This window comes from Varanus komodoensis, unplaced genomic scaffold (assembly GCF_004798865.1).
Source record: "Varanus komodoensis strain SLA01 unplaced genomic scaffold, ASM479886v1 scaffold49, whole genome shotgun sequence".
NCBI lineage: Eukaryota > Metazoa > Chordata > Lepidosauria > Squamata > Varanidae > Varanus > Varanus komodoensis.
In genome coordinates this window covers 3,016,811-3,030,175 of record NW_025336072.1, presented here as the reverse complement: position 1 = coordinate 3,030,175, position 13,365 = coordinate 3,016,811, and the positions used below count along the sequence as shown (strand labels likewise).

At 41.9% G+C, this 13,365-nt stretch overlaps 1 protein-coding gene across 4 annotated transcripts in view; it reads left to right on the top strand.

Moving 5' to 3' along the window:
* The window catches only part of UROS (uroporphyrinogen III synthase), a 34,737-nt gene extending 21,372 nt beyond the window's left edge, over window positions 1-13,365 (top strand). For 3 of the 4 annotated variants that reach the window (XM_044445568.1, XM_044445570.1, XM_044445569.1), the window contains 5 exons: window positions 523-597; window positions 3,533-3,616; window positions 6,589-6,674; window positions 11,344-11,442; window positions 12,537-13,365. In XM_044445568.1, coding sequence (XP_044301503.1) covers window positions 523-597; window positions 3,533-3,616; window positions 6,589-6,674; window positions 11,344-11,442; window positions 12,537-12,662 — 470 coding nt within the window. In that variant the 3' untranslated portion in view covers window positions 12,663-13,365. Of the gene's footprint in view, window positions 1-522; window positions 598-3,532; window positions 3,617-6,588; window positions 6,675-7,007; window positions 7,071-11,343; window positions 11,443-12,536 lie in introns of those variants that run through there. The other variant, XM_044445571.1, reaches the window with a different exon arrangement.

The window sequence follows — 13,365 nt, the reverse complement described above, 5'->3', positions numbered from 1 at the left end:
CCAATGCTTTTTTTCCTGTATCTTGTCTTCTACATGACTGATCAAATCATTGGATGGCACATTTGGATGTTTGTAGCTCCATAAAAACAAAATTAAACAGTGATTTAAGATAATATTATGGGCAGAGCAATCCGTTGCCCACTTAGGAACTAGTGAGCCATAGGATTGTTCAGGTTTCCAGGGCCAAGATCAGAAAATGCTTCAGGGGGCAGTAAAGGCAGAAGACCAGCAAAAGCAAGATAGGACATATCTGGCGGTACCACATACTCCTTTCTTCCTCTTTCAAAGGACCATTGTCAGACAGTCAAAATTGCCTATCTAGCTTCTTCTCAAAGTGGGAGACATGAATGCCACTTTTACCCCAGTGCTTTTTCCCACTCTGGACAGAATGTCCATAAGGGTAAATTTGGAGAGATAAAAGTATCCCCATGGGATTGCAGCCTAAGTATTTTAGAAGATGCATCTCCTTTGAAGCTCAGCAAAATTTTCATCTTAAGTTATATTTTTCTCATTTTCTTTTAGTGGCTGAAATAGGCCTGATACCACAAGGAGAAAACTGTGGAAATGCTGAAAAACTCGCTGGATACATTTGCTCCCGTAAGTGGATACACTTTAGTTTTTGCTTTTTTTATCTTCAGCAGCACACTTAAAAAATCAACAGCCAAACATTCATTTTATGATGTGTATGTATAATGCATTTTTGTATGCGTTCTGGATGAAGATAAGTCCACAAACTTGGCATTAAATGGCACAGTGCCTTTTATAACTCTGAAGTGACTGGCTATGGAATGCTTATAAATAGTAATAACAGAGCTGTACTGGCATTTTATGAGGTTTATTTTTCACAATGCAAGATGACATTTTGCAGGGAGGGCATTTTTTTCAAAAGAGCATTGCCTCCCTAGGGGGAAGAACCACTTTCCTCTTGACAAAGCACATGCAAAAAGCAGGACAGAGTCACGCTGGATATTGTGGCTCAAATTTGGCTACTTCATGTTGAAGCAGAATCTTCCCTGTGTTTTGCCATAAGAGGTATGCACTTGTCCTCCATCTTGGGCTACTTTAAAGGAAGCAGTTTGCAACAACCTGTGAAAGAATGTCAAAATATTACCTTTCCCCTCTCTAGCAATGTGCTGAGGTGAAGGAGAAGTAATAACTTCTGCTGCATTTAGTGTCTGCAGTGTTAGGAAATATGTGGAGGGAAGAGCTTGCTCAAGGGTTTTTCCTAAGACTTGTAGCCCCAGACTCTTCCTTAAACTGCCTGACTAACACAGGTAGGTGGGAAGGGCCCATGCATGTAAAAGAAGTTGGTAAAGGACCTCATTGAACATGCAGAAGTCTATGAACATACATTATTTTTTTGTGTTTATGGGGTTTCTTTTTTCAGTTAGTCACAAAAACTCTGCATATGCATTCATGCACGACTTAGCAAACACTTCCAGCGTGAAATATCTAGGTATTTCCAGTTCTTTCAGTTTTTGTTGTTCCTGTTAGTTTCTGCATAAATGGGCATCCCCGGTATCTGTTTGCCATAAGTGCCATGACAAAGAAATCAGAAAACTCCTTCCATGGTTGATGCAAAATACATCTGATATTGGACCACTCACACTTCAGCCCCATTGAAACCAGTGGGACTAAGACATGACTAACTTACTCTGGAACTGACCCAGGTGCATTTGTTGTTCAAGTTTCTTTGTCTTTGGTGCTGCCTTTGGCTGCGGTGCTTGGAGAAATACCTCCCTGACTCCCTACTTAAATAGATAGCATGGGTCTCCTTCTCAAGATAAATCCTATGGTCTTTTAGACTTTATTGCATTTGCGTAGTTAGTTAGATAGAGAAAGAAAATAATTCCACAACAAGCACTTGTTATGTAGTTTAGAGATATCAAGTTGCTTTTCTTTCTTTCTTTGTAAACACACGTCTAAAAGGATTAGTATTGCTTTTCAGATACCACATTGGCATTTCAATTAGCAGACACAAACCTGGTAGGATTGATACTAACATATTTTGCTTTTATCTCACAGAATACAGCTCTGCATTCTGTCTCAAGTTATTTGTTGCTTCCTATAATTTATTATCTATCCAGCTCCCAACAAAACTTCAGTTTGCAATTAGACTATTCTGATAAATCTGTGCAGACTCCTAACAAGGTCTTTTGGTTTGATTTTGCTTGATTTTCTTCTCTTAGATGAAGAGAGGGGCTTAAGGTTAAAATGTAAGAATGTGCTCTTGCATTTAAAATGTAGGAATGTGTTCGTAGCATTTAAAAATTGACATTGCAAGCCACGTTCTATTCTTCCTCCTACCTAAAAAGTATAGCATTAACATAGACAGAGAATTTTTATGTCTTATCTTTCCCTTGAATGCCAGTACCTCAATTCTATAAGCAATCTTTCAAAGCATTCTTATTTTGAGTATTTTAAGTTTATTCATGGTATCCATTTGGTTTATCATAAAATTATTTTCTATAGATTTTAATTATTTTTTATTCTGATTTCAATGAATAAAAAAACCAAATGCAAATAAAACAGTATGTGTGTGTTAGCATGTGATTTGCATATATCCACTGCAATAGATACATATGTAACATATACCCCTATATATTTTATATAACTGGATGTTTTAATGCATTTTTAAAGCTATCTAAGTCATCATTAGATGTTGATGATTATTTTTATAAATTAATTATATTTTAGAAGGAATGAACATATTTTAAAATGTGTATGGAATTTTGTGCTGGTTTACTGTATTTGTACTGCCTTTTATTGTATTTTATAAATTGTGTCTAAGTGCCCAGAGAACTTCAGCTTTTGAGTGTTAGGCATCATGATGAAGATGATGATGATACAAGGGGAAGTGTTCTCCTTGAGGAAGGGCCTCCCAAATGTGATTTTCTTCCTAGAATAACAGATAAGTGGAGTGGGAGACATACCACTTTAAAAATGGGAATGTGGGTGGATTTGATCCAGTTTAAGAAGGCTCTTTCTAATGGTGGAAATGGATACCTGCAATAGACAAAGACAATGAGGTGCCAAGGTGATACTGGAACTCCTTTTCAAAGCATCCTGTCCCTTCTTGTAACTGCTTTGACCTTTCCTTTTGTTTAGAATGTCACTCAGCAAATTTATTCAGCTGAAATGATTCTTTAAATAGCTAAACAAGTATGTGTCTGAAGTCTGAGGAATACCAAGTGACTGAAGGGGAAGGGGAACACTTATTAAGATGATTGGAAGCATTGTCTTGGTTGTTCTCTGTTGAATAGCAAAAGAAATAGAGCTCAGCAAGGCAATATATCTTTTGCCAGATCTTTTTAGCTAAAAGATCTATGCCTTGGCAATGAGATCTTTTTTAATTTACATGCTAAAGAGCATCTGCTATCTGAAACTCCTGTGTGCAGTAACTTTAAGAATATAAGAAATACATGTCACACTTTTCACTATGTGTTCAGAGTGTGATCATGTTAAAGTATCATTCTGTGGACCTTGTGCTTAAAATGTTATAGTGAAATAAATCTATTTGTTTTGTAAATAGGGGAGTCGCCCAATTCATTGCCTTTGCTGTTTCCTTGTGGTACTCTCAAAAGGGAAATACTTCCAGCAGTCCTTGGAGAAAAAGGTTTGATCTGAAGTATTTAAACTCCTTTTTGAATTTCAGTCTTTCAGACTGAGAACAGAGCAAGTAAGATGGTGCCCATTAACTGCTGACTCATATTTCACACATTTGCGGGCTCTGTAAAAACGGAGCAACTTACTTCCTCTCTCCCTCTGCATTTCTTTTTCTGTGGGATGAGCACATTGACCAGCATCTACCAGACTTAAGTCTTGTTCACATGTTTCACTATAGCTTAAGGATTTTTTAAAATCAATTTCTTACTTGTTATTTTACCAGGTAGCATAAGAAATCAAAGGATCTCTTCTAAGTAAATCTGACTCTGGATCCAGCCCTGGTCTATAATTCACAAATCATGCATGGCCTGGAACTGAAGAAAAACTGCCTGCCTGTACATCCTCCCCATGAATTCACACATCTGTTATAAATGAACTATTTCCCACTTACGCAATATTTGGTTCATAACTCCCAAATGCTGTAGATATCTGCATCATAACCAGCGACTTTATGCCATCAGTTATAAGGTCTGAAATTCTTCCCATTTTATTGGTTTTTACAGAAGGGTAAAATAATCTAGGCTGTTTGTCTGTGCCCACCTTGCTCATTGGACTCAGTGGGGCCTACCAGTGAAGAAACATGCACTGGGTTGTATTGTAAAATTGTTTAAAGCTAGTTATGCTCAGTTATTTCAATCTCTTGAAAACTCTGCAAGCTCCTACTGTGTCACATGATATTTTTCCTCAGTTGCCATGATTTGTTTCCTGACATGTCTTCGCATGATTTATGAAATGACGACAACATGACATCAACCATTCAGAAATTCTGTACTATCTAAAATACCATAAACTGTTACAAAATAATTTTTATAAGAACTTTGTTATCAGGAACAGAGATCCTGGCTCTTTGGATCTGAGGCAGAATCTGCTTAGCTAGTTCCATATAAGCTTTTATATGAGTGTGCAGTATACTATTAGTATCAGTATTATTACAGTAGGATCCCCCATATCCACGGGAGATAGTTTCTAAGTCCCCCAGTGGGTGCTTAAAACTGCAGCAAACACTGTATATGCTTTACATACTTAAGATAAACTTTAATTTATAAATTAGACACAATGAGATATTAACAAGATTAACTAATAAAATAGAGCAGTGGTAATAATAAAAGTTGTGTGAATGTGGTTTCTTTCTCTCAAATATTTATTGCATTGTAATCACCCTCAACCAAGGTGGCTACTAAGGGACCAACAGCTGGGTAGCCGATACAGTGTGGATACACAGACAAAGGGATGATTAACGTCTCCGGCAGGACCACACTGGATTGTATCATGTCACTCAGAATGGTGTACAATTTAAATAACAAATGTTTACTGTATTAATGGAGCCTCTGGCTATGGGGCAGCATACAAATGTGATAGATAGAGATATTCTATGTCATCTTTTTTTGGACTGCAGTCAAGTGCAGTTAAGTAAAAATGTGGGAACTGAAACAGTGGATACAGGGCTTTTACTGTATTATTATTAATTTCATTTCTATACTGCTCATAGCCAAACTTCTCTGGGCCATTTACAACAAAGTATAAAACAATAAAATATAATAGATAAAAACATTAACAAAAATTAAAATTAATTTAAATAGCATAAAACATTAAAAATCAATAGGAAGACCTGGCCAAGAACAAAAGAAAGGCACCTGGCTAATCAGGGAGGTCTTTAAAGGCTCCATAAGTTATCCCAGAGATGGGGGTCCACCACAGAAAAGGCCCTCCCCCCAGTTGCCACCCTGCAAGCCTCTCAAGGGTTTGGCACCTGAAGGAAGGCCACTGAGGCTGAACATAGGGTCTGGGTAGATTGGGGTTGGGAGAGGCACTCTGAAAGGTATTGCATTCCCAAGCCAGTTTAAGACCAGCACATTAAACTGGGACCAGAAGCATATTCCAGGCACCACCTTCTGAAGACAACCCTCCAAGTAGGAGCAGAACCAGTGCAATGCAGTGACTCCCGCTCCCATCTCAGCCAGCTGCTGGGGGAAAATACCATGGTTGATGGCATTAAAAGCCTCTGAGAGGTCCAGCAGTAGCAACAGGGTCACACTACCACTCTTATTTCCAAACATAGGTTATCATACAAGGTGACAAAGGCTGTTTCTGTGCCAAAACCAGGCTTGAACCCCAAATGAAATGGATCCAGATAATCCAGTTCTTCACTGGAGTTGATTGACAGCCACTCTCTCTAGAACCTTGCTCAGAAAAGGAACATTGCTACCAGCCTGTAGTTGTTCAAATTTTCTGGGTCAAGGGAGGGTTTCTTGAGAAGTGGTCTTGCCCCCACCTCGTTAAGCCAGCATGGGGCCACTCCAGTCACCAAGAGGGGTTGATGACCTCCCTGGCCCAGCCTGACCAAACCCTAGCCCCTTTATAAGCCAGGATGGGCACAGATCCAGGACAGAGGTGGTTGCATGCACCTGTCCATGCACCTTTTCCATATCCTTGAGCAGTATGGCTGAAACTTACTCCATAAAACTGGACCAGACTGTGCTCTGAATAGCACCACCAGTTACACTGCTGTAACTCTGGAGTCCATGTCCCTGTGGCTGCAACAGATTTTTCCTAGAAGTGCCCAGCAAGTAGGTTACAGTGGGCCTGAGATGGTTCCAGAGTGTCCCTGGGGACAGAGTGTAATAAGCCCTGAACAACCTTGAAAAGCTCCACTGGGTGGCACAGAGAGGATTGGATAGAGGCAGTGAGATAGCACTTTTTTGCGACCCTCACAATATACCCAATTGCAGACCCCTGCTGGGTTTCTATTGGATTAACTGGGTGTTCATCTCCATCTGCACTCCAGCCATCTCTGGGATTGTTTCATTGCTCTCAGCTCCAGGGTATACCAGTTTATTCTTAGTTTAAAAGTACCCAGGTACACATTTTGATATAAACACAACTGATAAAAACCCTGCTTACACGCCACTGCTTTTATTGCAGGTATTGCACTGGAAGGCCTTACTGTTTATCAAACAACTCAACATCCTAATCTTCAAGAATCCTTGAGGAATTATTTCTCACAACAGGTAGTTTCTTTTTTGAACGGTTAAGTTGCAGCTTGAGAAAGTTTATAACGTTTTCTTAGCTGTCTGCTTAGTCAGTGTTACTGTGCAGGAGTTAGTCAATAATAAACACATTTCTGCCAGGCACCGGGGGAGAATCCCTGTGGCTGTGCTTTGAGTCATTTTGGATGTAATGCATTTGCTCGACAAAACGGGACTGGTTTATTTATTATTTATTTCCATATATTTCAGTACCTATTAAACGTGATAGTGCTTCAGCAGTGATTTTATATGACAAAATTATTGCAGTTTAATAGACAAATGCTGATATCAGCATGTATCTTTTTCCTCCTTCAGTGGTTCTCTTTTTTCACCTAAGCAAAAGCTATTCCAGAGGAATTCACAGAAAGCACTGAAGAAGTATGTAAACCTAGTAACCTTACTTTCCAACTCATTTGTTTAGTGTAACAAGACTGTACTATGCTGACCATCCTGGAGATACTGACTGTGGCTCATATGTTATTTCTTATCTCATTTTCCTCAGAAGTCCAAATTATATTGCATTCCAAAACTGGGGGTGTGCACAGGCCGGCAGGGGAATATATGCTACATCATATGAGATAAAATGTTGTGGGAACATAGCAACGTGCTCCTCCAAGGTTGCTGCTGCCATGTAGGAGTGCCTGCAAAGCATAAGCCATTACTAGCCACCTGCGTCATTGCTCAGTGATTATTTGAAGAGCCCATTGAAATTTCAGCTTGACCCAGCGATCTGCACTGCTCTTAATCACTCTGTACTGTCCCAACCTCCATGTTTTTAGAGGTTATGGTAGCAGTCAATTCAAGTAAATGGAGATGCCGTGAAATATCTGGTGGTTGGTTTCCTTACCAATATGAAGCTAGTTTATATGAATGTTATAATGTTGCTCTTTAGACTGAATTCACCAAAATAGATGTTAAAATACTAACAATTGCTTTACTGAGGTCAGATTATCATTCTTCATAGAAACATAGAAACAGCGAGTCAGAAGGGGTCTCCCTGGACATCTAGTCTGACCTCTGGCACCAGCCAGCTCCGCTCACGACATGCCCACCATGTGGAAGTCCAGCCTATCCTTGAACACCCGCACCGATGGGGCCTCAACAACCTCTCGTGGAAGCCCATTCCTCACCCTCGGGGTCCTGACTGTCAGGAAGTGCTTCCTGGCATCCAAATGGAACCTTGGCTCCCTGAGCTTTGCTCCATTGGAGCGTGTCCTGCCTTCCTCTGCAGGGGAGAACAGGTCTCTACCCATCTCCATGTGACATCCCCTCACATACCTGTATGTCACCAACATATCCCCTCTGAGTCTCCTCTTCTCCAGGCTGAAGAGACCCAGTTCCCTCAGTCTCGCCTCATGCCCCATCCCCTGCAAACCGGCCACCAACCTTGTGGCCCTACGCTGCACTGACTCCAACCTGGCTGTATCCTTTCTGTAATGAGGGGCCCAAAACTGAACACAATACTCCAATTGCGGGCGCACCAGAGTCGTGTAGAGTGGTAGTAATACCTCTCTTGATCTAGAAGCCACACTTCTGGCTATGCAACCAAGGGTGGCGTTCGCCCTCTTGACCACCGCATCACCCTGCTGACTCATGTTAAGCCTGCAGTCAACCAGCACCCCGAGGTCCCTTTCACAAGTGCTGCTCTCCAGCCACTTGTCCCCTAACCTGTACTTATTCCTATGCCCCAAGTGCAAGACCTTGCACTTATCCACATTGAACGCCATCCTGTTGTCTCCTGACCACTTCCATAGTCTGTCCAGATCCTTTTGGATCTGGAGTACCTGCTTCTCCGTTGTGGCCACTGCTCCAGTTTTAGTGTCGTCTGTGAATTTGATCAGCAGACTGTTCAGCCCTTCTTCCATGTCGTTAATGAAAAGATTAAACAGGATCGGCCCCAGGACAGAGCCCTGGGGGACCCCGCTTGTCCCTGGCTGCCATCCCGATGATTCCCCGCTAATGGTTACCTTCTGCTTTCGGTCAGTCAACCATGCCCTAATCCACCGGACAGTGCTTTGGTGTGTCCCAAAACTCCTCAGTTTCTCCACCAGGATATCATGGGGCACTTTGTCAAAGGCCTTGCTGAAATCCAGGTATACCATATCCACTGCATCCCCTCCATCTAGCCATCGTGAAACCTTGTCATAGAATTCCACAAGGTTTGTCTGGCAGGATCTGTTTTTGCAGAAGCCGTGTTGTGTGGCTGTCAGCCTCCCTTCCCTATCTAGCATCACTAGATCTCTCTCTATTATGAGCCTTTCCATTGTTTTCCCTACAATGGACGTAAGGCTAACCGGTCTATAATTCCCCATGTCCTTTCTACTACCCTTTTTGAAAATTGGGACCACTGATGCTACCCTCCAGTCCTCTGGAACTTCACCCATTCTCTACGAGGTCTCAAAAATGAAGGCCAGCGGGCGTGAGAGAACCCCTGCCAACTCTCTAAGTACTCTCGGGTGTAACCCGTCAGGGCCTGGCGCCTTTGTAATGTCCAATGCCCTGAGGAGCCCCTCGACTTCAAGGGGGGTGACTCTAATCTGTGCCCCTAAGTCCCCAGCCTCATCTAATCTCCTATGCGGATATCCCCCGTCCTGCTTTGGGGAGAACACAGAGGCAAAATAGTCATTTAGCATCTGTGCCTGTTCCCTCATATCAGTCACTGAATCTCCTTCCTCCTTATTTAGTGGTCCCACCACTTGTCTCCCCTTCCTCTTCCTATTTACATGGTGAAAGAAGCCCTTTTTGTTGCTCTTGATATTCTTGGCAAGTCTCAGCTCGTAATCAGCCTTAGCCTTGTGAAGAATCCTTCTGCAACGGGCCTCCTCCTCCCGGTATACCCTTTTGTCTGTTTCCCCCAGTACCCATTTCCTACGGAGGTTCCTCTTTCATCTAATCCCTTTAACCACCTCCTTTCGCATCCATGGCTGCAGTCTCCTCTGCCTCCCCACCGTACTGACTAGAGGTATTGTCAAGGCTTGCGCCTCCGAAACCTCCCTTTTGAGTGCTATCCACCCCTGCTCAACTCGCTTACCTTCCAGTAACCTATCCCAGGAGACTTTCCCCAGTCTGGCCTTCAGTTGGCCAAAGTTGGCCCTCTTGAAGTCCCAGCTTCTAGTGCTCGACCTGCTGCACGTCCCCAGTCCCCTGATCTCAAAGCAAAGGATGGAGTGATCACTCGCATCCAGAGCTCCCCTAATCTGTACTTCATCTATCAGCTCCTCCCTATTGGTCAAGACCAAGTCAAGGATGTTTCCCCCCCTTGTCGCCTCTCGGACCCTCTGTGTGAAAAACGCTCCCTCTATAGCTTCTAGGAAGCGGCTTGACCTGGCTGTCACCGCCAAGTGAGTCTCCCAAGTAATATCCGGGAGATTGAAATCTCCCATAATTACTGTGTCTCTCCCCCGAGATATCCTTAGAATCTGGCCTGTCAGGACATCATCCAGGGTCTCAAGTTCATCTGGAGGCCGATAACATACCCCCACTGTCAGGTCTCTTTCCCTGTCAAAACCCCTAAGTTTCACCCAGACTGCCTCTACCGAATCCCCATCTGTGCTGCATTCTATCTCACTGCATCCTATCCCTGACGTATAAAGCCACGCCCCCATCTCTCTTTCCCTTCCTGTCCTTTCTAAAAAGGTGATACCCTTCTATGTTCATGTTCCAGACTTGCCTTTCATCCCACCAAGTTTCTGTGATTCCCACCAGATCATACCCTCCTATTCCCAGGAGAGCTTCAAGCTCTTCCTGCTTATTACCCATGCTCCTAGCATTGGTGTACATGCTGTATTCTGACAACAGTACAATCAACATATGCCCTTATCTGAGCATCATCGATGACTTGAGCTAGACACTCCCCTCTGGAATATATATTGGCTTCTAGAACATTCTTTAGAGAGGCTTCTGAGGCAAGCACACTTTGATGTATGTATGGGTCACGGGTGGAGGAAATGTCTGGATCCCTAGACAGGTGGAATCTTCATTCCTTTTCCTCCACAGCTAAAATCCAGCTGGGTTGAATTCCTTCTTGCAGAAGAGTCACATTGGATTTGTGGTTGTGACTGCACCTTCATTGCCCTGTCATCCCAAAGTGTTTCTGGAGAAGTTTGGAAAGAACGGTGTGTTCTTTCTCAGGGTCTTTCTAAGAAAGGATTGGTGCTAATTAGTGCTAATCTCACTAATCATTAATCTGATTAATTCCCTAGTTCACAGATAAATGCAGCAGCAGCAGGTGTTTCCACACTTGGATCTCTGCCTCTCACTTCTAGGACATATGGTTGATGCTGGATTGCTTAGCTAGCTAGGTAGAGTAAGTTTAGAAGGGGGGCCCTCGAGTTTCTAAAAAAATAAGTAATAAACTGAGAAACACTGTCTTCAAATGAAGATTGAATATACGTATATTTTAATACATCTTGGTTGTAGAATCCATGCTATAGAACTGTCTATTGTGATTAGAAATAGTCTTGTAAGACTGAAGTATTATGACTGTAATATAATTAAAGTTTCTATTGCAGCCACATGCACAGTTCAAGCTGGAAAGCAGCATGTTTCCTGAAGGGCAAGCATGTATCCAAGAAACACTTGTTGAGCAAGCACAGAAATACACAGAGATATACAAAGATAGCTAATCTTTCTCTTTGCTACTTGTCCACAGGGGGTTCCTGCTAGCATCACATTTTTTAGTCCATCTGGTGTCAAGTATTGTCTGAAGCAGATCCTGACATTGTCCGGTGATCTCATGCCCCAGATTAAGGTAAAAGTCCTTCAGCAGCTATTTAGAAAATTGATATTGCATAGTAAGTTGTTTTAATTTGCTGGTTATATATCATCTGCTTTTCTGCCTCTTAATTGTGGGTGTGGACCTGAATGAGCACCTTTTAGTTGCCTTAAGTGCTTTTGTAGTTGGGATCTCCAACTTTTTTTTGGCACAAGAGCACACTGGAGAAACTGCTGTGGGCACCACTACAAAATACCTAATCCATGCTTCTCCACTTTGACATCTACTGGTTAACATCTAGGCATTTTAGATCGCATGTTACGCTGCAAAACTTTTGTAGCTGTTGGATAATTTCAATTTAGCCAATTGCTAGTGGTTCAGTACAGCGAATGCTTTTTTAAAACATATGTTTTGACAATGTCCAGTAGTTGCTTCTTGGGAAGAGGCTATTACTCAGATAAATTTTGTAAAGGAACAGTCTTTGATATGTATTGTTCTTCATGGCCTCTGCACATCACACACATGGTCTGTGTGCCTGTCAGGGGGATTTTCCTAGCTAAACTTGTTTTGATGGGAGCCCTGCCCTAGATACACAATAGACAGAGACCCTTACAATGATTTCCATATTTCTTCTGCCATTGATATTGGCAGAGTTGCAGGGCTCACATGTTGCTAAATGTCTAGCTTGGGAGGAGCAGGCTGATGCTTTTTTAAAGCAATGTGTTTTTATGCAGTATGCAGTTGAAATCTGAGGGAAGAATGTTTTACTTTGGCACGTAGAATTCCCTGTCCAGATTGGATTTGGCAACTGTAAGCTAAGCTATTTAGTACGTAATTTCAAAACTACTTTCTGGCAGTGGAAGTTGATAAAAAGATTGGCTGATTTTGATTAGTTGAAGTTATTTTAGATAGAGAATGCAAGTTTGATCTGCATTTGACTCAACAGATGAATGTACACACACACACACACACACACACACACACTTCTAAGACTTAATCCAAACTATCTGTCACTGGAATACGTTTCTGACATGATACCCTGTAGAAAGGAAGAGCTGATGCAAGTTGCTGTCTGTGTTGCATATAACATGGCTGGCTGGCTGGCTGGTTTGTTTGTTTTTCCTTTTCAGTTTGCTGCTATAGGTCCAACAACAGCTGAAGCAATAGCAGCTGAAGGAATCTCAGTGAGCTGCACTGCCAGCAGTCCTTCACCAGAGGATCTCACCACTGGTATTAGAAGAAGTCTCCAGCTGTAGAATTCTTGCCACATTTTGAGGCTTTCTGCGCTTGAAATTATGCAGCTTGGCAGTAGTATCCCTCAAATGAAAAATGACTTCCTTGTAATGGGAAGTGTATGGCTATTCCTAGTATTCATGAGGATAAGAAGTCATGCAGTCTCTGTCTTGTAAGATGCTGTACACCTTTATATTGTATTAACAGTGGTGACTGATGCAAATTTCAGCTAAGCTCAACTGACTATAACGGCAGTCAGCTTATATGGTCAGTTCCTTCAATCTTACCCTGATAAATATGAAACCAAGTGCTACTGTGTTTTCAAAATAGTAACAAAGCATTAGATTCTACTTTGCCTTCTCATCAGACCTTAGATTTTGTGTAACCTTTTAATTGTCCAAATAAATGTTTTGTTGCATTTAAACACCTTCCAGAAATAGACTTCTAAAGAACACTTTACCCAGTACTGATAGTTGATCCTTTGTAATGCTTTCTGTGCACCTGACAACCAGATTTTGATCATTGTGCATGCAGTAGCAAATAGACATGACATTGAGGTCACTTTGTCATAAACTAAGCAGGCTGGCTTAGATTGAGCCATATATGCGGCTGATAAGCATTCTGTTTATTAACCAGCTTGTTTTCATACAACAAAAATGGTGTTGCCTTGTAGGAGGGAGAATTGTTATGAAGTCATCTTTCCAATAAAAGTCCAAATACCATCTA